The following is a 22,816-nucleotide window of genomic DNA, read 5'->3' as shown; positions in this document are numbered from 1 at the left end:
CATTTGGTAGTCTGATTGGTCCCAAATTCATTCTGCAGCAGAATCATAGAGAACTACCTTAAGCCACAATGAGAACAAAGAGTTCTGCAACTTATGGTCTGCTCCCACAGAGGCCTGATCTCAACATCATGGAGTCCATCTGGGAGTCCATGAAGAGACAGAAGACAATAAAGCAATCTAAGAAGAAGAACGGGCCAAGTTCTCCAAAGCCCAGGTTCCACTAAACGTTTCATCATTCCTTTATAATCTGCATTTCAACAAGCCTTGTGGAGATCAGGCAATTCCGTCACCTTACGTTTCAAATACCAACAGCTGTTTTACTGTCATTTTTACATCACAAAGCATTGACAGCCTTAACAAATTTTTAAGGTTCACCTTCTCAGTCCGTATCAGTATTTAAAAATAATCCAGGCTCTACAGCAGGATTTCCTCACAGCTCCCTGCACTTGTGTCAAGACACAATGAACAAAAAATGAATAAAAAATGTATTTTTTAGTTGAAGGTTTTTAACAACAGCAGTTCTAAAACGCTGAAGAAAAAATGAGAATACTGGTCAATCAACAATGTTTAGCACTACAACTACTTCTCCTTTCACAGGGACTTGGTGATGGAAATGCAGCTCAAGAGTAATATACCACACATCAATCATCATGTTGCAATTTTGAGATAATCAGCATCTACCAAGTACCGCGGATCGGCTAACAGGGGCTGTGTTGGAACAGGCTGCACAAGTTACTGGCACCTTACTAGCTAGCACAGCTAATGGGCCATTTTTCACAGTGCAGTGGTTTATTTTGAATTCAGTAAGCCTCGTCTCCACCACTGCTAACAGACTACATTTATTCTGCACGTCATTATGGCCAAAGGAGGCAGAGAAAAAACTATGAATGTGTCTGAGCAGGAGAGAGAAGGAGAAGCAGACGGAGAGACATTGCTATCTGCTAAGCTAGCGCACCTGAGATAGCACATTAACTAAAGCCAAATCCGTGTAGATCAAAGTGATTTTGATAACTACAATATTCAAGCTCAGATATGAGCTTTTTGTTTGTTTGTTTGTTTGTTTTTTACAACAAAACAGCAAGTTACACATGACTTGTGTGAGGACTGTTGGAAATTTGAGTGAGTCTCACTCTTTTTACAGTTTCTAGCTCTGAAAGAAAAGGCTATTTTCTTGAAAAGACAACATGACTTTCAAGCCTCCTGCAAGAGGGTTAAAAATGACACTGAAAGGTTGATATCCTCAGCCTCCATGCTCTCCAAATAATCGACAGCAGCAACTTACACCCCACATCGGTTGAACAATACTATTGCTTTGATTGAATAAACATGAGATAATTCCCTGTGATTGCGGTCTAACTTAGAGGATGCTGGGGACTGGCTTCATCTACCACCCTAGTAAAAAGTATAAAATCTTAGCTAGTACTAAATAGTACTCAGACATGGCAACGAGATGTTTAACAAATAAAGTAAAATTCCATTGTCTGCTTGGCTGATTCGGTCGGAATGGGTTTTCTTAGGAGAAGATCAGTGATTTGCAAGAAGTAATGCTCTATGCTCAGTGGTTTATTTGGGAGAATAGACCTTTCCTCAGCTGATATACTGACATGTCATGGGTGGAAAATCACTAATAACGATGGTTAAATGACACTAAGAGAAGGTCCTGGCTAGTGGAACTAAGCCATAATTAATGTTATTAATTACACCAGAGCTTTTCCTGCTGTGACTAGTCAAAATACATGCTACTGAAAAGCTCTACTTAACACAAGTCAGTGGCAGCTGGCTGCCACAAAATCAACCATTTCTAGCTCAATAACAGGAGAACAACTAACATGTTTCCAGATTTACTGATTTTTCATGTCAAAAAATTGGGAATTATTTCCAAGTGAAATTTCAAGTCGTGTTGTGTATTAAATTCAACATGACTGTTTCTACAACGGGCTGCACAGTAGATTGGTGGTTAGCACATTCGCCTTGCAGCAAGAAGATCTCTGGTTCCCATCCTGGCCTTCCTAGGATCTTTCTGCATGGAGTTTGCATGTTCTCCCTGTGCATGTGTGGGTTTTCTGCGGGTTCTCTAGCTTCCTCCCACAGTCCCAAAACGTGCTCAGGTTAATTGGTACCTAAATTGTCTGTAGATAATTTGTTTCTATATGTAGCTTGTGATAGACTGGTGACCTGTCCAGGGTGTCTCCTGCCTTCACCCTCAGTCAGCTGGGATAGACTCCAGCCCCCAAGTGACTCTAATGAGGATTAAGTGGTTTATAGATGATGGATGGATGGATGTTTCTACAACTATTTTAGCGCAAAGTGTTACACGCTGATGCTGCTTTTGACTGGAAAAGTTAAAAAGCTGCACAGTTGCAGCAGTCCTAGTACCACCACACTGAAAACCACAGAACAACTGACAGATGACCACTTGAGCATCTAAACTGAGCCATCCGGGCAGTACGGGCACACACCCAGCAGAGGACACAAAGTAAAAGAGACTGAGTGCAGCAGATCTACCTCTTGGCGCTGGTGGAGAGCTTGGCAGCGGTCTTACTGGAGATTTTGGCCTCCTTCTTCTTGGGCTGAGTCTGGTCCCGCTGCTCGGGGCCCGGCTGCTCTGGAGGAGCTGCCTCTCTCTGCTCGGCATCCGAGCTTCCCCCACTGGTGTTGGGGCTGTCGTCCGGCCTCGGCTGCACCTCACTGGACATGCTGACACTGCGGTTGCAAACAAACACACACATCCAAGAGGGCTTACTTCATCTTTGCCTTAGGGCGATTTCCTCTGCCTGAGTCTAATCAATGCAGGGTTTTGATGGTAGATACAAAGGCTAAATCCACACTAATAATAATACATTTGACGAACAAAATTTAACAAATAAACTAAACAAAAACCATCTCCAGACAAGTATTTAACTGTATATCAGGAATAATCTCCGTCCACAGTATAATACCTGAAAAAGCATTAAAAAACCGTAACAGCAAAAAGTAAGTCCAGATGATTATTTCCTCGTACAGACAATAGGTGGATCAGTTACAAAGTATGAAACACCGCCACATGTCTTTGTTGTCTTCTGAAAAGGGTAATTTAACAGGATTATGACAAATCAGGGAGGGACACATCGTAACTTATAAGCCCAATGATGAAGCAAATGTGGGTGTGTGTCTCATTGTTTCCAACAGCCTGCCCATCCAATACACATTCCGAACGTTTTATAACTATAATGAGATCAGCAGTGTTTCCAAAAGCCCCGTTTTAAGGATCAAAAGCTTCACAGAGGTGTGCAAGCTTGTAAACATAACAGGTGGTTTTGAAACATAAACTGTTAGTGAGGCTATATTTAAACTGATGTAAAATTAAATAGCTGTTATTTTATTACTGATCAATCTGTTGATGATTTTTCCTATAAATTTGTGAGTAGATCATACAGCAAGTCCTGAAAGTTTGATGGTGTGAATTACGATACCTAAAGATATTCAGTTTGCACAGCAAAGAAATCACAACATGAGAGAAGCTAGAACCAGAGAACATTTGGTATTTTTATTTTATAAATGACTTCATCAATTAATCAAGTAGCTAAGGGGTTACGATGCCAACCATGAGCAGTGAAGTCCTTTTAGGACCTTTTTAGGACATTCTCCAGGAATTCATTCAATGCTGAATTAGATTATTTGCTTATATACAGTATGCCAGTGTTTTTGGGATATTGAGGCTTTTCTAATGAAGTAAAAAGCCCTTTCACTAAATTTAATGCTGCAACTGATGATTTTTAGCTGTCAATTACACTGCAGGGTATTTTCTGGATCATCCCATAAATGGTCAGAAATACTGAGAAATGCCCATTGCAATTTCCCAGAGTATTCAGACCACAAGATATATACACAATAATGACAGATGCTTTTATCCCATCTAGTGCATCTCAGTAAACAACGCCAGATGCTGCATAACCAAGTCCTACTAAACAGTACAGCCTATCTGAATTTTTGATCTCTTTCCACCTCATACCTCACATCCATAGGGTGTACAGTTGTTTTGGCCACAGCAAAAGACAGCCTGTATCAGATACACTACTTTGAATGCCACTGTTTATTTACATTCCTGTCATTCTTGTCCAGGCATCGTTTTCCTGATGGTATCGTTTAGGTTGTGACAGACAACTCTCAGCCAAGTCTTTGCAAGAATGTAAGCACCTATCTGACACAGTGACCCATCTTATCAGGCACAAATATTGCAAAGCATTAGATCAGTATATAGTGACACCAACCTGGTTTGTCCAGTGAACAATCTAAAATTCATAAATATTCAATTCATTATATCAGGATTCCACAGAAAAGAAGTAAACCTTCACATTTCAGATGATGGGACGATCAAATGTGCTAAATCACTTGCTATCATTTATAGCAAGGAGATTATTATTTGACTTATTTTACACTTGGCAGTAGATGGCTTTTTTCTTGTTGACAAATTGTCAGACTTGTTGGCAACCATTTGAATCAGACGTGACCAAAAAAAAAATCAGTTAAACGCGACTGAGCGTATATAATAGGCACACCAGTGCACCTGACACTGAGCAGCTCTGTCTGTGTGCCTCAGCCCAGCCACGTAGACATTTCAGTTTCAGGTGAAGTAAATTTGACAATAGAACGCCTTTTTTGAAACACATTTGTTGAGCAACTAGTGTAGTTCAACCACAATGTCCTCCCTATAACTCTGTGAGCATTCAGAGCCAAAACAGCCCTGCATTTAAAAGGGGAAAAAGTAAGTTTTCCAGTTTAAGCAACCGTATTTACATTAGATACGACTTGTCACAGCTGGAAAAATCACAGGTGTGAATACTGCATCAACCTGAATACATTTGGAAACCTGCCACATTCTCTATAAACGATACCTCAGCATGCAAATCTTTTACCAGCTTCTTCACACAATATCTGAATGTTATTTAGCTTCCAGGCCACAGTAGCTACTAACGCTAGCTCAGTTGAGGTATCTTTAGGTAACATTAGACAGCTTTGTGTAACAACTAACACCTGTATGCTCTCGTATATTGTATTTCTGTGACTAAACATGACAGCCCTTACCCAGAAGCAAACAGGTGCTCGACTAATTGTTTACTAATCCCTTAACCCTCTGAACCTCAAGTGTTTTTTTGCTGCTGTGACATTTTTACTGAACCGAGGCCAACCTGGGTTATACTCTCTTCCGCTAAACTGTTAAAGTCTCTGCATGCAGATGCACCCAAAACCACATTTAGATTCTCAACCTGTGGGAAACACTGAGATATGGTAAAACTACCAACGTTATGCATTGCATTCATTGCAAAGGGTGTGGTCAAAGCCCGACTGAGAACAGTGCTTTCGCAGTTGGAGCATCATTTAAAAAGCCATATCAAGTCGACAAGAAATTTATCGTGTGCTGTGACAGATATGAGGCTGGCAGAGCAACCCCCTCTATGTAGCGCTTTAGTGCCAGGCAGCAGCAAAGCAAAGCAAAGAGAAGTTAGAGAAGATAAGAAGAACTGCTCAAAAAATAACCAAAGAATAGCCATTTTCTTTGAACAAACTTTTAAGTCCTAAATCATCCTCATCACAAAGAATGGCTTCAAAACATTATTTGCAGCTTTATTCCTGTTTACAGTCATTTACATAAATGTAGTCTGAAGTCTTGAGTATGCAGCGTTTGAGTGACTTTTTGAAAATAAAATACAAAATGCTTCTTTATGCATTTCTTGGCTATTCCAAAAATGTGCATCTTGAACTGAAATACAGACATAACAGCGAATTTTGTTCACCATTACAACTCTAATATTAATACATGGTTTGCTAAAATGTGCATACAGAGCTTCTTAAAGAAAGCTGTTGAATGCCAGGTGACTGTAAAGAAGTCCATTCCTCTGAAAAAACATGGAGCCATTATAGAAATATAGACCGGGAAACTCACAGCTCTGGAGAGATTCAGCAACAGCATTAAAAGGTAAAAGCAAGACATTTTCACATCTATGGAGCCCTTAGATGGAATTCTTGATGAGAGATTCTTATGAATGATCCGTAATTATGCATGGCAGATTTGGGGAAAATTTCTATTCGCGATTTTTCTGACAGACATTGTGATTGCACTTTGATTTGCAGTATAGTGTATCCAGTGTAACAGATGTAAACTCTGTGATGGAGTATTATCATATGAGATGCCATTGATAGTGTGACTGTCAGGAAGAGCACCATGAGTTTGTAAAACCACTGACATGACAGTTTAAGCTCTGGGTCAGATGAACTGTAAAACATATGAAGTGTAGCTATTATTATTATATATGCACGTTATATACGTACATGATTTTATGTACACAACTACTACAGACTTTGTTACACTGTTCTATGAGTGATTACATACCTACCGTGTTAACTACCACTTCCACTGTAAAATTTAGTATTTACTGTATCACAGATATTTATACTTTTTACCACGCATTGCTACCACTTAGGCTGTAGTATGTAGAATTATATTCTATAGCATGTATACTTGTCACCTACACTATACAATGTATAATCAGCATAATAACTCATCATTCAGGACTCATGTATATTATACTGTGCACAATAATAGATTACTGCAGCTGCATTATTTCACCCATTGTCACCCCAGAGGCGAGCATGATTGTGTCTGATGTATGCTCGTGTTTTATAATATACCTTAAATTCATTCTTAATGTTTTATAGTACAGGGTGTCCCAAAAAATTCTGACATCATTTCGCAGGCCAATAATTTTGGCAATTCTACTTTAAATAACCTCAAATTTTCCCAGAATGTATAGAAATAGATCAAGATTTTATATTTAATGTTTTATTTTGTTCGGGTTTCAGGTTGATCCGTGCCGTTCACTCCCAAGGAGAAGTCATTCTGCGTCTTGGAATACGCTCGCACACAGTCACCCAAGACTGTGCAGGGCGTCTTCAATGCAAAATTTGGAAAAAACTTCACCAACTGGCAAACAAATTTGGACTTGGTACCAAAAATCTGAAGAGGAAGGATGCTTATGCAGAGCTAAAGGATCTGGTAGACCATCATCAACATCAGCATATTCCAAAACGCAAAATGACTTCTCTTTGGGAGTGAACGGCATGGCTCAACCTGAAAACGGAACAAAAACAAAACACTAAAAATAAAATCTTGATCTGGTTCTATACTTTCTGTGAAAATTTGAAGTTATTTCAACAAGAATTGCCAAAATTATTGGCCTGAGAAATGATATCAATTTTTTTGGGACTCTTGTATTGACATTTTTATTTCTGCACTGTGAAACGGATGAGAGAAACGTCATTTCGTTTAACGGTGTACTACATGCATTGCTGAATGACAACAAAGCTGAAGCTGAAGTATGAAACAGTGAGACTGAGCTTATGTCTGTCACACGACAGCACACAGTACAGATTGATCAACGGGCCCTGAAAAGCATTGGTCTCATTGTTTCTGCTCGCAACCCTTTGCGATTTGCTCATTGCATTTTTTTTCATAACGATTTGGATTTTGAAATAGTTCAGCCACGTTTTTATGCAAGTGTCACATGTTAAAGCTCACATAAATCAGTTAAAACATGGACTGCAATAACAGGATGCCAATGTTTTTTTTCTCCAAGATGTTTCTTTCACCAATGCATCTCTTTTATGCAGTCCATGGGCTGCATAATTTACTCAGCATCTTTGTATATTGAGATAAATTTTTCTATGGACTTGGGGTAATGGCTGCTCAATAACTGGATGTAGGTCAACGAGCACAGATTTGAACAAATTACCATTATTAAACCTCATATTATGCCGAGTTTTGAGTCTTGAAAATTTGTCAATCTGCAGAAAATTAATTTGGAACAGTGTTGATAATCATTTAATCTTTGAATTTGCTGCTAAAGTGAAACAAATGGCAAAGAGCTCTACTTAGAGCGGCTGGAATGTCAATATTTGTCATTTTCCTTCCATTAGGGTACTAAGATAAAGTAATCAGTTCACTACTGACTGCTCGACTAGAACGATCCTGTATCTCCTATAAAAGGTATATTTGGAGCTTCAGAGTTTAATGCATTAAATATAGAACTTGGATATATTACTCCTCATCTTCAGATTGAGCTAAGTTGAACATCTAATAGTCTCAATAACAAAAGACACCTACAAGGTCACGTTGGCTATATCCAGCTCCTCCATCTCTGTGTGTGAGTGAGGCTCAAGGTGAATGCCTCTATTTACATTCCCAGATCTGGCATGAAAAATGTATGATCGAGATGAATGGCTGTGAGGGCATTTTCGGCTGCTCGCTGAAATGAATATCAAATTGGACAGAAGTAAGGACAGACTGTTCAATAAACATGACAGGGGCTTTGGCAAGCGGACTCTGCTGCTGACATTTGACAAACAGCCGCAGCACACGGGTTATCTGATGCAATTAACTTGCATTTGGTGTAGAGCTGATATGAAGATAATTGGAGGATTATATGGCCGGGATGATGCAGAAGGAGGCATCGTTTCAAAGGTTGCACCGGATCCTCTCGGGGCGAGCTGCTGACTTCTTGTGGAATGTTTCCACTCGTCAGGTGAGGACAAACCCGGTGAAAGTTAAAAACAGAGGCAGCGGATCACCTTGGGCTCTTGCCACAAGAGATCGGGGGCAGATGTTTTCTCCCCTGCAAGTGTGAAACTGTCACAACACCTCAAGCGTGAACTATCAGCATCGGAGAGGCTTCCCAAATTGTGTTATTGAGCAAGTGTGCAGACAAATCACACCCAGGAGAGACGCCACGGTCCCCATACATACCGTTCTCCTGTGTGCAAAGCAACGTGTCACATTCCCTTTAAACAGGAGGCAGCTAGATACATTGTACCTTATTCTTCGGCTAACACATCGATATTTACTCAATTTTAAGCCCTTTCTTTGGTATATTGTTTATTGTAGTAAACAAACCAGCTCTTGTAAGAAGGGAATTCCCACTTTCACATTTCCTACTGTTAGCTAGGTTAACATATGAGAGTGGAGGAGACCGTGGGACTACCTGGGGAGCCATTACTTAAAGTTAAATGTGATTTAGAGCAGTTAGGTGCATTGGGTGTACACCGAATTAATACGTGGCCGCTAGCAACTTTAAAAGGGCTTTTAAAATCCCGTAATTCCTATGACGTACACACACACACGCACGGAGGAGCAGGTTTATAATGTCTCATATTTTGAGACGAGGTTCGGGGAAACTGCTCGGTACCAAATGAGTGCTGGACGAGCCCCGCTGTGTTTGGCCGGGTATCAGGAGTTAACAGGCTGGCACTGAAATGTCTGTAAATAGGCAGAACGAGGTGAAGCTGGACGGTACGCCGGCTCGCGGCTCCTCCAGTATCGGCGCTCACAGTGACCACTGCCGAATCCGTTCCAGCACAAAAGACAGAATGGATGCCCCCCTCTCCTCCCCAGCCACCGCCCCCTCCTCCAGAAGATAACGCAATAACCCACCGTTCCCTTTCCAGAGTTGCGTATTTAGACGGGAATACGGCCGACTCACCTTCCTAAGCAGGCTGGAAGCACGGCGGCGGCAGAAACGTGTTCTAATGCCCACTGTTTATTCCGTAAATTCGCAGCACTGGCCGTCCGCTGCTCACCGTCCGCTGCTGTGACTGACTGCTGGAGAATGTGCCGAGCCGCCGCTGTCAAGGCAGCAGCAGCCACCGCTCAGGGTCTGACCAGATCTAGGAGAATAAAAGCCTGGATGAAAAAAAAAGCTTTATTTGCTTTTCAAAAGAACCACTAACCACACAACACAATCAAGTAAAAAAAAAATCTCCTGTGACTTGCAGAGATATTTGTGCAGTAAGATAAGACAAGACAGGAGTGCCTTAATTAGAAAGGAAATACTTGCGCCAAATATTGCTGAGAAAAAAATGCAATAACATGAGAACAGATGCAGTGATTAATTGAAAAACAAAGATATAAATGCACGTTGCTGAAAGTAAAAACAAGCAAGCAAAAAAAATCTGCAAAGAAAAAATAGACAGAAATTTGAGTAGTCAATGTTACTGAAGTAATAAAGCAGCATTGCATTTCATAGTGTAATATTGCACACGGAAATGAAATATTGCACAGTAAATTGAAACGTTGCACTCTATGCCGAAACTGACATTGAACACAGAATAAGAAAGGAATATTGTAAGTGATATTGTTAAGTGAAATTAAGTATTTCAGCTGTTATGTTTCAGTAGTTAACTTTGAAATTGCTTTGAATTAATTAATAATTTTGCTATATTTTTCTAGGGCTGAGCAGTGACCTAGTGGTTAGCACTTTCGCCTTGCAGCAAGAAGATCCCAGTTCAAATCCCGGCCTGAGATCTTGCTGCATGGAGTTTGCATGTTCTCCCTGTGCATGCGTGGGTTTTCTCCGGGTACTCCGGCTTCCTCCCACAGTCCAAAAATATGCTGAGGTTAATTGATGACTCTAAATTGCCCATAGGTGTGAGTATGATTGTTTGTCTGTATATATAGCCCTGCGACAACCTGGCGACCTGTCCAGGGTGTCCCCTGCCTTCGCCGTCAGCTGAGATGGGCTCCAGCACCCCCTGCGACCCTCGTGAGGATAAAGCGGTGTATAGAGAATGGATGGATGCACGTTAATTCCAATGCTTTTGACTTACAATGTTGTATTTTATCTCCATCAAATTTCCACTGACACTTCTCACCTTCTTCTTTTATTTAGTCTTTGCTTATGAAGATGCAATATTAGAATTTATTTTAATGCTCCTGTAAATAGTTATTAATATATTCTGTCTTCAGTGACCCTTGCTCTGCCTTGCTACTGGTCAGTTTATTGTTTCCCCATTTGTTTTGTTTATTATATGTCACCCTTGGTTTGTCCTAAAAACTATGTGTAATTACCCTTGTATTCCTTGTACTTGTCCTGTGTTACCCTTGTATCCTTATACTTGCCCTGTGCTGCTGCAATACCTGAATTTCCCCTCTGGGGATCAATAAATGATTATCTTATCTTATCTTATCTTATCTTATCTTATCTTATCTTATCTTATCTTATCTTATCTTATCTTATCTTATCTTATCTTATCTTATCTTGTCTCATTTTCGCCAACTGTCTGATAAATCTTTTATTTGTTGGGAGAAGATCTTCACTTCCGGTACCTTTCTTTATAATAGAAGCTTCACAGAACAGACCTCCGTGCGCGCTCCCCCGCGAGTGCGCGCTGTGTGCTCCGTGAAGCGTTATGGCAGGCTTTGATGATAGTGTAGACTACAAAGGAAGTGCAAAAGACGAGAACAGGGAGCATGCTGCCAGTCCATCCCGTCTGAAAAGTGTGCATTAAGATTTCAGAAGCAATTTCCTTGATCTGAATGATTAAAAGTGCTGGTCGTGATATGCACGGAGCCCTATTACAGTAGCTGAGTTGTTAATGAAGTCTGAGCTTTGATGCACGACTGATGTAGCTCATTATTCAAATCATCAAAACATTGATACCAGTTAGTACTTTAAATGAGTTAGTAAAGCAGTTAGATTTGAAAATGCTGTAACCCATTATGTATAAATGACAAAATGAAAGCTTTTTCCTTCAAAATGTGCAAATCTGTGATTATCTGTAGCTTTTCTTTTACTATATGTCTAATTAAATAATTTAATTATTGTTATTAATTGTCCATTATTCGTGCCGACCGCGTCACCACTGCGGAACCTTTTTTTTGTCGATGTTTCTGTGACGTTGGTAAAATGACGGACGTTAGCTCTTCAACATGCGCCATTGACAACAAACGTAGCGGATACGGCGCGTCTGCTACTTTCGTTCATTTTATGCTAACTTGTTAGCACTTAGCAGCATTATTTTTTCTTCAGTAAATAAACGACACATTTCTAAACAATGGAGACTATTTTAGAGCAACAGCGTCGCTACCACGAAGAGAAAGAGAGGCTAATGGATGCCAAAACAAAAGAAATGTTACACAAGAAGTCCACGGTGAGCACTGTCGCTTTATGCTAGCATTAGCTTAAACTTAATGCTTATTTTTATTGCAAACATACATTAAAATGAGCAAACGATTTTCTTCAAATCTTGTTTCAGCTGCGGGAACAAATTAACTCTGACCATCGAACAAGAGCGATGCTGGATGTAAGTAGCAATTTTGAATTACTATCAACGGCTAACACCAGGTGGCTAGTGTTATCATTGGTTATAGATTGTAACGTTTATAGAGCTACAGGTACCATGTTGGTAATATTTTAAGGTGACCAATACATTGTTACTCAAAGTATCTACGGTAAGAGAAGACCTGAGCAATGTAACTACATTCACCCAAGTAACACCGTCAAAGAGATAGTGCCCCTGTTAAATTGCATTACAAAATCTTTCTTAAATGTACTCGGTATTCCAGTTATCGAAATTAGCTTTACGAGTTCACTTAAGCTTGTATTAGTAGAGTATGTTGGAACATCCGCATACAGTGATGCATTTAAGTCCTAAAGGATGAACGTTGCAACAAATGTATTAGTTACTCCCATTAAAATATGCCCACTGTACAGCAGCCACATTTTAGAACTGACACAGAAGTTGGAAGTTGAAGGAGCAGATGTCAGAAAATGTTTTTGGAAATACAGTTTCTTCATACAAAAAAAAACCAGGAATTCAGGATTGACTATAAATGGGGTTTACTGCTATTGTTAATGTTCAACTTTGGAAACAAAGTAAAACAAACAAAAAAAACATTGTATTAGTTTTGTGTGTTGGGAATAAAGTTTTGAAGAAAGAAATTGGCATCCAGAGTATTATCCGATAGACTTCTGTTGTGGATTATTCATGGAAGTGAGAGCCATCCCAGTTTTCTTTTTGTAACAAGCAAAGAAAAAAAGTCTTAACATGATGTATTTGAGTTGACTTGCTTTACTTCACATTGCACTTCGAGTAGGGTGAGTTTTGCGCATGTGTATTTTGTTGTGTTGGAACGATATATTGTGCATTGCTGGTCTGATGGTCAGTTTGTCTTCTGACAGAGGTATATGGAAGTGAGTGCAAATCTCAGAGACTCCTACGAAGACAAAGATGGGTACGTGTTGTTTTTTTAAGTGACCAACTAAACAATCATACTTGCCTTCACCCATGTACATGTGTTGGAAGGATTTGTCTTTTTTACGAAATGCCTGTTCTTTGAAATTTGTCACTAATGTGTCACTTACAATGATTTGTGTAGTTCTTTGTTTTTCCTTATTAAATCAGAAATGTAGTGTATACTCATTATTTCTGTGCTTGTTGTGGATTCTTGGATTCGGTTGGACAGAATGAGGAGGGATGAACTTGCTGCGATCTCGGGACCAAATGAGTTTGCAGAGTTCTACAATAGACTGAAACAGATAAAGGAGTTTCACAGGAAGCACCCAAATGAGGTATTTAACCTCATTATAAATAGTCAAGCGAGACATTATATAAACTTTGTAAAACAGAATCTCAGTGACAGTGTTTTCATGTATTTTCGGTAGATTTCCATCCCCATGTCTGCAGAGTTTGAGGAGCTGATGAAAGCCAGAGACAACCCCAGTGAGGAGGCTCAGAGTAAGTCCAAATCCAGCTCAAACATTTCTTATCATTTCATCTGTGGTAGAGTTTGTCTCACATCAGAAAAAAAACAATCTCCAGCCCAGCCGTGTTAACAATCAGAGAGGGGGCTGAAGCAATGTAGCCACTCTAATACACCATGAATAGATCCAGATCAGAAGATAAAAGGAATCAACTGATGCCTGTGGTGAAAGAAAGTTGTTGCAGCAATAAGAATGATGGCAGTCAGTGGGGAAACTCACAGAATGTAATCACAAAGCTACACTGCCTAAAATTTGCATAGAGACAGTGACAAGTAACAGTTTCTGCCCGCGGTGCTAAAGACAATTACAAGAGGAAACCTGCAATTCTATGGTATTATTTTTTTTCTGTATTAAGTCAGTCTCGAGCTGCAGTGATTGACACAGCAGTCTATTCTCATGGAATTACAGCCTGAATAGCTTTGAAGAAATTCAGAGCAATTCTTTAGCTAAAGTACATTTTCTGTGTAACTGACAAATGTGATAAAGTGGCTAACTTGCCTTCTTTTTTGGAGAAAATCTTGTTATTTAGTCTTTTGGACTTATGCATTTGTAGTTATTAAATTGTCTCATTTATGTACAAATGATGTGTGGCAAAATTCCATTTCTTATCCTGTTTCAAGCTACAACTACAACTTTGGTAGCAACATAGTTTTCTGAGGCCTGCAAAGTCCATCAGCAGTTCTGAAATTCTGATTTACTTTCAGTACATCTGAGCTTAAAGCAGAGAATAATTCACATAGTTGTGATGAAGCTAGGTTATAGTTGACTGAATCCAACCTATTGGTAAAAATGTTACAGATGCTTGTTATTTATCAAACTTTTAGGAGTGCTTCACCTCCTCAGGTCACTTGGTGTCCTGTTTTTGTATTCCTTGTGCTTCATCAGTTAGTGTGATTGAACATTATGTTGACTCAACTGACTGCTATGTGACAATATGCCTCTTGGCTATTCAGTAACCCCGAGAGAATGTCTGCAGTGTGGGGAGGGTGCTGTTGGTTAAAAACACAAGGTGAACGCTGTTGAGGGATGTTCCAAAAAGCTGATTTAGCAAACTCTGGACTTAATCCTGAATTATGAGTTGACCAACCATGAGATTGAGAGCTCAGAAGCTGTGTCCAGAAGTAATCCCTTGTTCATTCATTCACTCTTCCCTATATTCTAGACACTCAGGAGTTCACTCCATAGTGCGAGACTGTCATGAAGTTGAGTATTGAACCAGGGTTTATGAGTGATGCTTTATCAGGACAACAGAGACAAAAACTCAAATGTTGGTCCAAGTGTGTAAATAGTGAGTCTTACTGTAACAGATGAGACCCTCATGTGCAGCATCCTGTCAAGATGAAAGCACTGAAATATGTTTACTCAAGAATAAAAAATAAACTGAAATAATAATGGACATTAAGACAGGTGAAACACATTCAGATTTGACTTCAGTAAACTGTAAAAGCTAGGGCAAGGCTGTATGATCTTACGTTCTCGATTGACCATATAATATGAGCATGTTTCTGAAGAGTCGTACACATCACATCACTACAAGCACTGTTTATAGGAATTTAAGTTCAGTTGTTAGTCAGCACTTAGTCCCAGCCCATTTTGTCTCATGTTTCCCTACTGGAAAGGTGACCAGGTCACTATAGTGACAGCCAGTGTCATTCAGTCGCCTGTTCAATGAGTCTGTCAGCTAATGTCGGTGGTCTTTGTTCTGCTCAGCAAGATATCTGCTGTGAGCTGGGAGGCCACTCTAACCAGAACAGGCAGCAGGTGGAGAATTGGTTCATGTGCTGCTACGCCAAGCTCATAGAGTCTGCAGAGCAGGACAAGGACGCCATAAAGTCGGCTCATGATGAGACTGCTGACTACCATCACCAGCTGTAGTTTTAGATGGTGGAGTTAGAATCCATCCATATCTGTGGGACAACAACTCACTGGAGAAAAAGCTGAATATATTGCACACAAAGTACTCAACAATTAAAATACTCCCAGTAGAGCCTTCATTCAGTGGTAGCTCACTGGTATTATTTCTCTCATATGTCCTAGAGTTCTAGTGACTCCATATTTTTCTGACACATTACTGCTGAGGAGGTTTTTTTGTGTATTTGAGCCTGGCCCTCTGTTGCTGGTTAGCTCTGCAGATCATTCTTAGTTGTTTAACACACGGCTCTGAAATGCATCGCTGAGAAATATCTGCGTGTCCTCCACAGACATGGTGGAGTTCACTGATGAGGAAGGATACGGCCGCTACCTTGATCTCCATGACTGCTACCTGAAGTACATCAACTTGAAAGGAGCTGAGGTTAGAACCCTTTAAAGTCTGATAAATCTTACTCATAAGCGAAGAATGAAAATCCAGACTGGAGCCGGTGTTTTTCTGAGTCTTCTCTGTGCCATCTCTCTTTACAGAAACTGGAGTATATCACCTACCTGTCTTCGTTTGACCAGCTGTTCGACATCCCCAAGGACAGGAAAAATGCTGAATACAAAAGGTAGGTACATTCTGCTAGTTCCCACTTAAAACTGACCATGTAGAACTTTAGTTTGGAAGTTTATTCACCTGTAAAGATGAGACAGTAGTCATCCTCCTCATCAATATAGATGCTAATGTGTGTCATTGATCGTGCAGATATTTGGAAATGGTGCTGGAGTACCTGCAGGAGTACACAGACCGGGTCAAACCTCTGCTGGACCAGAACGAACTCTACGGAAAAGTACTGACAGACTTTGAGAAAAAATGGGACAATGGTACATTTCCTGGCTGGCCTGTAAGTTCTCATCAAAGGGCAAACATGCAATGACAGTCTGGATTTTGTGATCTGATGTCTCACCTTGTTTTTAAATTTTTCATTGGACTGTAGAAAGAGACAAGTAGTGCTTTGACACATGCCGGAGCTCATCTGGACCTCTCTGCCTTTTCTTCTTGGGAGGTAAAAAAACAAATAAAGAAAACAACCTCATGCCTAAACATTTAGCATTTAATATTAACATTATGTTAGCTTGTTCGTGCTTTTACTCATATGTTTTCCTTTTGCTCTTTAACACAGGAGTTGGCCTCTTTGGGTCTGGACAGACTGAAGTCTGCTCTGATGGCGTTAGGATTGAAGTGTGGAGGGTGAGCATGCAGAACAAAGAACAGTAAAGCTGCAGTAATATTAGTTCTGTTTCAGTGGTGGTTGAAACTACTAAACTTACACCCTGTATGACATCCACTTAATCGCACTGACAGCTTCCAAACGTTGAGGACGGAAATTTAAGTCTCAGTTATGGCAACAACAGCCATGGTGTTGGGCAAAAATGGAGATTCAGCAAACTGTGCAGGAAAAAATAATGAAAGAAATTTACAGAAAAATAAGGAGTTTAACGATACAAAGAGTAGAAAACTGCAAAGGTTGAAATCCATTGATTCCATCTCTTCTTTCCTTCAGTTACCAGCACCACAGCCCCACTTACTATACTACAAGTAACACACGTAAAGGATGGCATAAATCGGAAACGTCTTTCAAGTTACAGACCTTCCATGGTTCTTTAAAACTCAGGTTATGAAGACACGGCGATTAATGGGTCTTAGTGATTTTGTATCAATTGATTAATTGCCTTTCATGATTTGATTGATTAGAAATACAGCCAGTGTTGCAGTAGACATGTGGGACTTGTGGTGCAGCTGTATGAAAGCAAAGTGATGTTTAGTTAAATGTGTGTTTAGGTGACCACTGAACACCTATGCACGCTGCACAAATTATAATCCAATGTGTCTCGTCAAGCGATAGAAGTGTCTGATTAGGATTTTTAGCTTCATCTGCTTTTTAGTGCATGTCCAGAGCTTTTTTTCTGTTCATTGTGACCATATGCATAGCACATATAGGACACGTTTAAACTGATCATTTAGGGCTGTGTTCAATCTTAAAGCTGTTAGCTGTGGAGATTTGCTGAAAAATAGTGAACGTAAACAGGCTGGCAAATTAAAGTTGCGTTTTGTAATTTGTAAATGTATTTTTTTTGTTCCAGTCAAAGTCAGATTGGCTTAGATGTACAGATAGAACACAGGCACTAGTTGTTTCCATCTGCACATTTTTAGTTTGTACGTATTTTTCCCTGAGTGGAAATGCAGAAAGTTCTAAGCTATCCTGAGATGGTGACATTTTCTGCAGTTTTCTGTGATTGAATAGTTGGTGCTTGCTCACTTAACAGATTTTAAGCTGGTTTAATTCTAAAGCAGCTCACTGTTTTAAGTGGTGTCAGAGTAAGCTAGACCTCTGAAGTATCCGGCTCCATTTCAGGCATTAGAAACTCAAGTCCAGCAATTAATGTTGACTTTTCACTTGATTAGATTTTCCTTGTTGGAAGTGCATGAATAAGCCTGTCCTCATCTGGTGGGAAAGGGTCAGAGTGCAGAAGGAAGAGGACAAAACTGCAGGATGAAGGCCGTATTTTAAAATTTAATTCTGTCAGTGCCCAAACACAGTTGGAAGTTCAACATTTTTCAGAAATCCTGTCTTATGTCTGCCCACTGTGTTCCACACACTTCAGAAAAAAATCCCTGACATGATGCCACAGTCCAATCTGTATCCAGCAGCTCCATAGGAGCCCTGTGTATTTTCTGTGCTTGATACGAGGGTCAGTGCAACAGTCTACCCAGCAGAGTGATGCGTACCTTTTTGTAGTAAGAGTAGAGCCGCATACACCTCAACTTTAAAAGCCTTATCAGTCAGTGCAGGGGATGCAGAAGCCACGAATGTCTCTGTTGTGAATAAATGATGACGGTCACGAAGCTTTTGACCTAAACATCCACTGAAGCTTCCGCTACACTGGAGAGACGAGGGCAGGCTGCAGACGAAAACCTCACATCTATGTTTCATGATGAGGAACTAACCTTCCTCAAAGTAACACATGAAACAAACTGAAAAAGAATGTAGAAACATTTTGGGAATGCCACACTTCTCCGTTTGACTTGAGCTCTTCCAGCTGCATCTTTTTGTTGTGAAATCTTCTTTTGCTATGGTTTAAAGGCACCAACTCGAGAATGAGCACCACCAGCTGTTTATCTCAACAAACTAACTCCCAGTATTTGCCCAACAGAGGCACATGGAAACATTTCTGTTAAAGTTTGGTTAACATTTCCACTTCATTTGTCCAGAATCCCTGCTTCTGTCACCTGAGGTCTTCATTGTCTGTACTGGCTAAAGAAAAGGATAATATTTCACATCTTGCTTTTAATTTTCTTCAAGCTCCCTTTATTAATGTTAGGTTTAGCCTCAGTGAAGTTGGTTTCAGTTGTCTCCGACTGTGCAGAGGTCAGATGCATCTAAAAAGTATTTTATCTGTGTTTGCAGTCACAAGTCTTTCATTGTATTCTTTCTGCATCTGGAAAATACATGGGGCAAATTGGGTTACTATGACAACAGGCAACCCTGCGCTCTGCCACATTTAACAGTGTGTGTAGTGCTTACCGATTTTCTCCATTTTGATGTTCTTGAAAGCACACTTTAAAAATTCAGTTCGGGCAAATGTCACCTTATAGTGTATTGGGAGAGAAAAACTGATCTTATTGCAGCTTCTCCTGATCCTTATGACACCCCAAGGTGTCATGGCGCCCAGTTTGGGAACAGCTGGTCTGATGACAAGTGTTTAAACACAGCACATGGATCTGTATGTATCAGGATTCATTTCGACTCATTCAGAATGGGGGAGCAGTTATTCATATCTGGGAATAATTATTAGTCTCACTGTTAGCGCACATTCTGCATGTTATGAATTTGGTCCTCTGTTTATTCTTCACTGTGTGCGTGGACAGAACTCTGGAGGAGAGAGCTCAGAGGCTCTTCAGCACTAAAGGCAAATCCCTGGAATTGCTGGACCCATCACTGTTTGCCAAGAATCCTAAAGCCAAAGGCCCTAAAAAGTAAGTGGGTGTAATAATTTTAGTCGAACACTGACAGTGTCTTATGATAGTGTTCATTATATAATTCCTAACAATTTCCATCCGTCACTCCTACAGAGATACGGAGCGTAACAAGGAGATTGCCTTCCTGGAAGCTCAAGTCTATGAATATGTGGAGATCCTCGGGGTGAGTCATTGGATAATCAGCTGCTGCTGGAATTCGCACTCGAAGGGTTTGATCCAGCCTTTTATAAAAAATGTTGCCCAACTTGCTGTGGCCAGTATAAGCTCAGGTATGAAAGTTTTATTAACAGCTGTGGGTATGGTGGGCGGCTACAGGAGCAGAGGCAGCTGACTCATGAGAACGTGCAGAGGAAGCAGGCCAGAACCGGAGAGGAGCGTGAAGAGGAGGAGGAAGAACAGCTCAGCGAGAGTGAGAGCGAAGATGAAGACAACGAGATCATCTACAACCCTAAGAACTTGCCACTGGGCTGGGACGGCAAGGTAAAGCTACCATATTGTCAAAAAATGATCACTTCCCCTGCACAGCACACACATGCAACATTCCAAATAACGTTTGAAGTTCATGAAGTCTTCTGACATGCTGGGCATGACTGCAGAGAGGCTGTTTTCTTCCAGCTGTAAGACGCTTCAGGTTAGTGTGTTTAGCTTTAAAACAGTAAGCCGCAGCAAGAGTACTCGCATAAATGCTGTCAACACATTATGATATGAACTGTTCAGCCAACATTAAAACCCAGTCATGCTTCAGGGCTGTGACCTGTCAGTCCATAGACACTGGACCTCTGGAGGCGTCCTGTAGCATCTGGCCTAATGTGAAAATGCAGACCTCGGAACAATGCTGCTACGGTGCCACGGCAGTAATCTAACAGATCAAGGAAAGTCATGGAATTACAGAGAGAACATCAAACGTTTAATTTTTTTATTGTAAACAACTGTAGTGCGTATTCTTTTGCAGGAATTGAAGTTGCTTAAATGCCTTGTGGTTGACCAAATCATATAACTAACTCGGTTACATTAATAAGCTTTTTTTTTTTAGAACATTGGGGATTGTAAAGTGTCTTTAAGTGTTTATTTTTAAAAGTATTTTGACTAAATAGAAAATACAAAAAGGACTACTCCATTTCCGCGCTTGCTTCTGTCTTCAGCTCTGGAAAGTCAGCCATTGCTGTCTGATGTAAAATTGCCTGTGCACATTGCCACAGAAACCAGATTTAAAACTGTGATATCCTTGGAAATACAGTGAGATTTACTTGGTGCTAATAGGCTTCAGCACCGTTGTGTGATCTCGTTTGGCATGAGTTAGAATTTAACAGCCGTTCATTTATATGGAAGCATCCTGTGTTCTGTCTTTAAATCAAAAAGCTGTACACTGTCGCACACCTTTCTATGTTAGTCAGACAATGATCCACATCCATATGAGAAAGCCCAACGAGTTATGTTTTATTCACAGCTCAGTTGGAAGGTGTCAGTAGTTTGGCACTTTGAACTGCAGTAAGAGCCAATATTCAGTGCCATCTGTCTTTTTACACACAGTCCTCTGTTTGTGTGTGCTGCACACACTTTATTTACCAGGTTGAACTTCATGTGTGTTTGCTGACTGCTGTTTTATTCCCTCCAGCCAATCCCATACTGGCTCTATAAACTCCATGGGCTGAACATCAACTACAACTGTGAAATCTGTGGAAACTACACTTACAGAGGACCCAAAGCCTTCCAGAGACACTTTGCAGTATGTTGTTGTTTTATTTCATTGACACTAGCAAGTCTTTTTGAGATTAAATGTCTGTTATAAAATAGATTCCCTTTCCGTGACTGCACAAATATAGATGTAACAGACAGGATTATACACATTCACGTCACAATTTGGAATAAGAATTAGGAAGTGTCAAAGACTCATCAAATATTTATCACCAACCCAGCACAGACATTTAGGTGGCAGCGAAAGCCTTCATTTGGCCTCAAAGGATGTGTAAGACGTGTATAATGACTCGGTGTTAGAGAGGACGATTAAATGTGTGTTTTTTGTGATTCTGTTTGTAGGAGTGGAGGCATGCCCACGGTATGCGCTGTCTGGGAATCCCCAACACCGCTCATTTCGCCAATGTCACACAGATCGAGGATGCCGTCTCTTGTAAGTCCTCCCTCCATCTGGTCATGACAGTAACTTTTTTGTGGACGTTAATGTATCTGTGACGCTGGTTTTTAATGATCCATTTGATGCTGCTTGTTAACTCCAGTGTGGGCAAAGCTGAAGTCCCAGAAGGCATCAGAGCGGTGGCAGCCAGACACAGAGGTTAGTACACAGTCTGAATAACTAATATAGGACAAAATGCTTTCTGGAGGTTATGCATCTGCGCATCCCTTCCTTTTCGATTTTCAGGAAGAGTATGAGGACTCCAGTGGAAATGTCGTCAATAAGAAGACCTACGAGGATCTGAAGCGACAAGGCTTGTTGTAGGTGGATGACGTGACCGAGCGACACAAAAAATGAAAAAGGCGTAACATTTAAGTAGCCTCCTTTAAAACTGATTATATTTTTTATCACACATTTGCTCATGTTTCTCTTTTTATTTGTAAGTAGTAATGTTTTACAGACTGTGTCTCTCCCTCCATTTCTTCCTTTCAAAACTTTGTAATGTGGCAACTATTGATCATTATAATAAACAGAGTACTTTTGTCACTGTGCTGTTTGTTTTCATTACCTCTTTGTTAAATCAACGCTCTGTGCCCTGCTGGTGAGTGTGTTTCTATTCAGAGCCTTTACTTAGGAGAAGCACACAGACAGCAGCCTAACAGCTGATTCTTGCATTCAGAGTTCTTCTGATGAAAGTATTATCAAAATGTGCGTGCTGCAATCTTACAATTTATATTAGCAGATCATGTGTGTATGTACAGCTCTGAAACATGTAGAAAGGTGCTTCGGTAACAGTACTTGAATAAATCTAAGTGTATTGTCTTTCCAGTGCTGTTGAGAAGGATTCTGATTTAACTTGCTGTGTACAGGCAGCTATGCAGAAGTGCACTTCAATTTATTGGCGCCATTGACTTAGAACAGTATATGATAGTTTAACACTGAGATATATCACTCTATGGGGCTTCTGAAGTCCTCAGCAGAGATTGGAAAACCTGTCAAAAACTAACAATTCACGCATGATAGCGTTCAAATATTTAGGGTCACTTAGAAATGTCCTTATTCTTGAAAGAAAAGCAGTTTTTCAATGAAGATAACATTAATCAGAAATACAATCTACAGATTGTGAATGTTCAAAATGACTATTCTAGCTGGAAACGGCTGATTTTTTTGTGACATATCTACATAGAGGTACAGAGGAACATTTCCAGCAACCATCAC

The 22,816-nt window shown here is 40.2% G+C and overlaps 3 protein-coding genes across 4 annotated transcripts in view; 1 reads left to right on the top strand and 2 right to left on the bottom strand.

Annotated features, from left to right (window-relative positions):
• The window catches only part of ube2e1 (ubiquitin-conjugating enzyme E2E 1), a 122,050-nt gene extending 112,391 nt beyond the window's left edge, over positions 1–9,659 (bottom strand). For both annotated transcript variants that reach the window (XM_051955285.1, XM_051955284.1), the window contains exons 1-2: positions 9,513–9,659; positions 2,506–2,703 (exon numbers count right to left, since the gene is read on the bottom strand). In XM_051955285.1, coding sequence (XP_051811245.1) covers positions 2,506–2,696 — 191 coding nt within the window. In that variant the 5' untranslated portion in view covers positions 2,697–2,703; positions 9,513–9,659. The remainder of the gene's footprint in view (positions 1–2,505; positions 2,704–9,512) is intronic.
• Positions 1–22,816, bottom strand: part of rpl15 (ribosomal protein L15) — a 345,074-nt gene that overhangs the window by 122,081 nt on the left and 200,177 nt on the right. The window lies entirely within an intron of this gene.
• On the top strand, positions 11,727–22,144 carry sf3a3 (splicing factor 3a, subunit 3). Its single transcript, XM_022191884.2, has 17 exons — positions 11,727–11,958; positions 12,064–12,111; positions 12,990–13,042; positions 13,274–13,379; positions 13,473–13,545; positions 15,773–15,864; positions 15,972–16,054; positions 16,192–16,330; positions 16,424–16,492; positions 16,610–16,677; positions 19,357–19,464; positions 19,561–19,630; positions 19,783–19,947; positions 21,083–21,193; positions 21,505–21,595; positions 21,702–21,757; positions 21,845–22,144. Exons 1-17 carry the CDS (start codon positions 11,863–11,865, stop codon positions 21,920–21,922), a joined length of 1,506 nt encoding a protein of 501 aa, XP_022047576.1. The 5' UTR covers positions 11,727–11,862; the 3' UTR covers positions 21,923–22,144.

Source organism: Acanthochromis polyacanthus, chromosome 11 (genome assembly GCF_021347895.1).
Source record: "Acanthochromis polyacanthus isolate Apoly-LR-REF ecotype Palm Island chromosome 11, KAUST_Apoly_ChrSc, whole genome shotgun sequence".
Classification (NCBI taxonomy): domain Eukaryota; kingdom Metazoa; phylum Chordata; class Actinopteri; family Pomacentridae; genus Acanthochromis; species Acanthochromis polyacanthus.
This window is presented reverse-complemented; position numbering and strand designations above follow the sequence as displayed.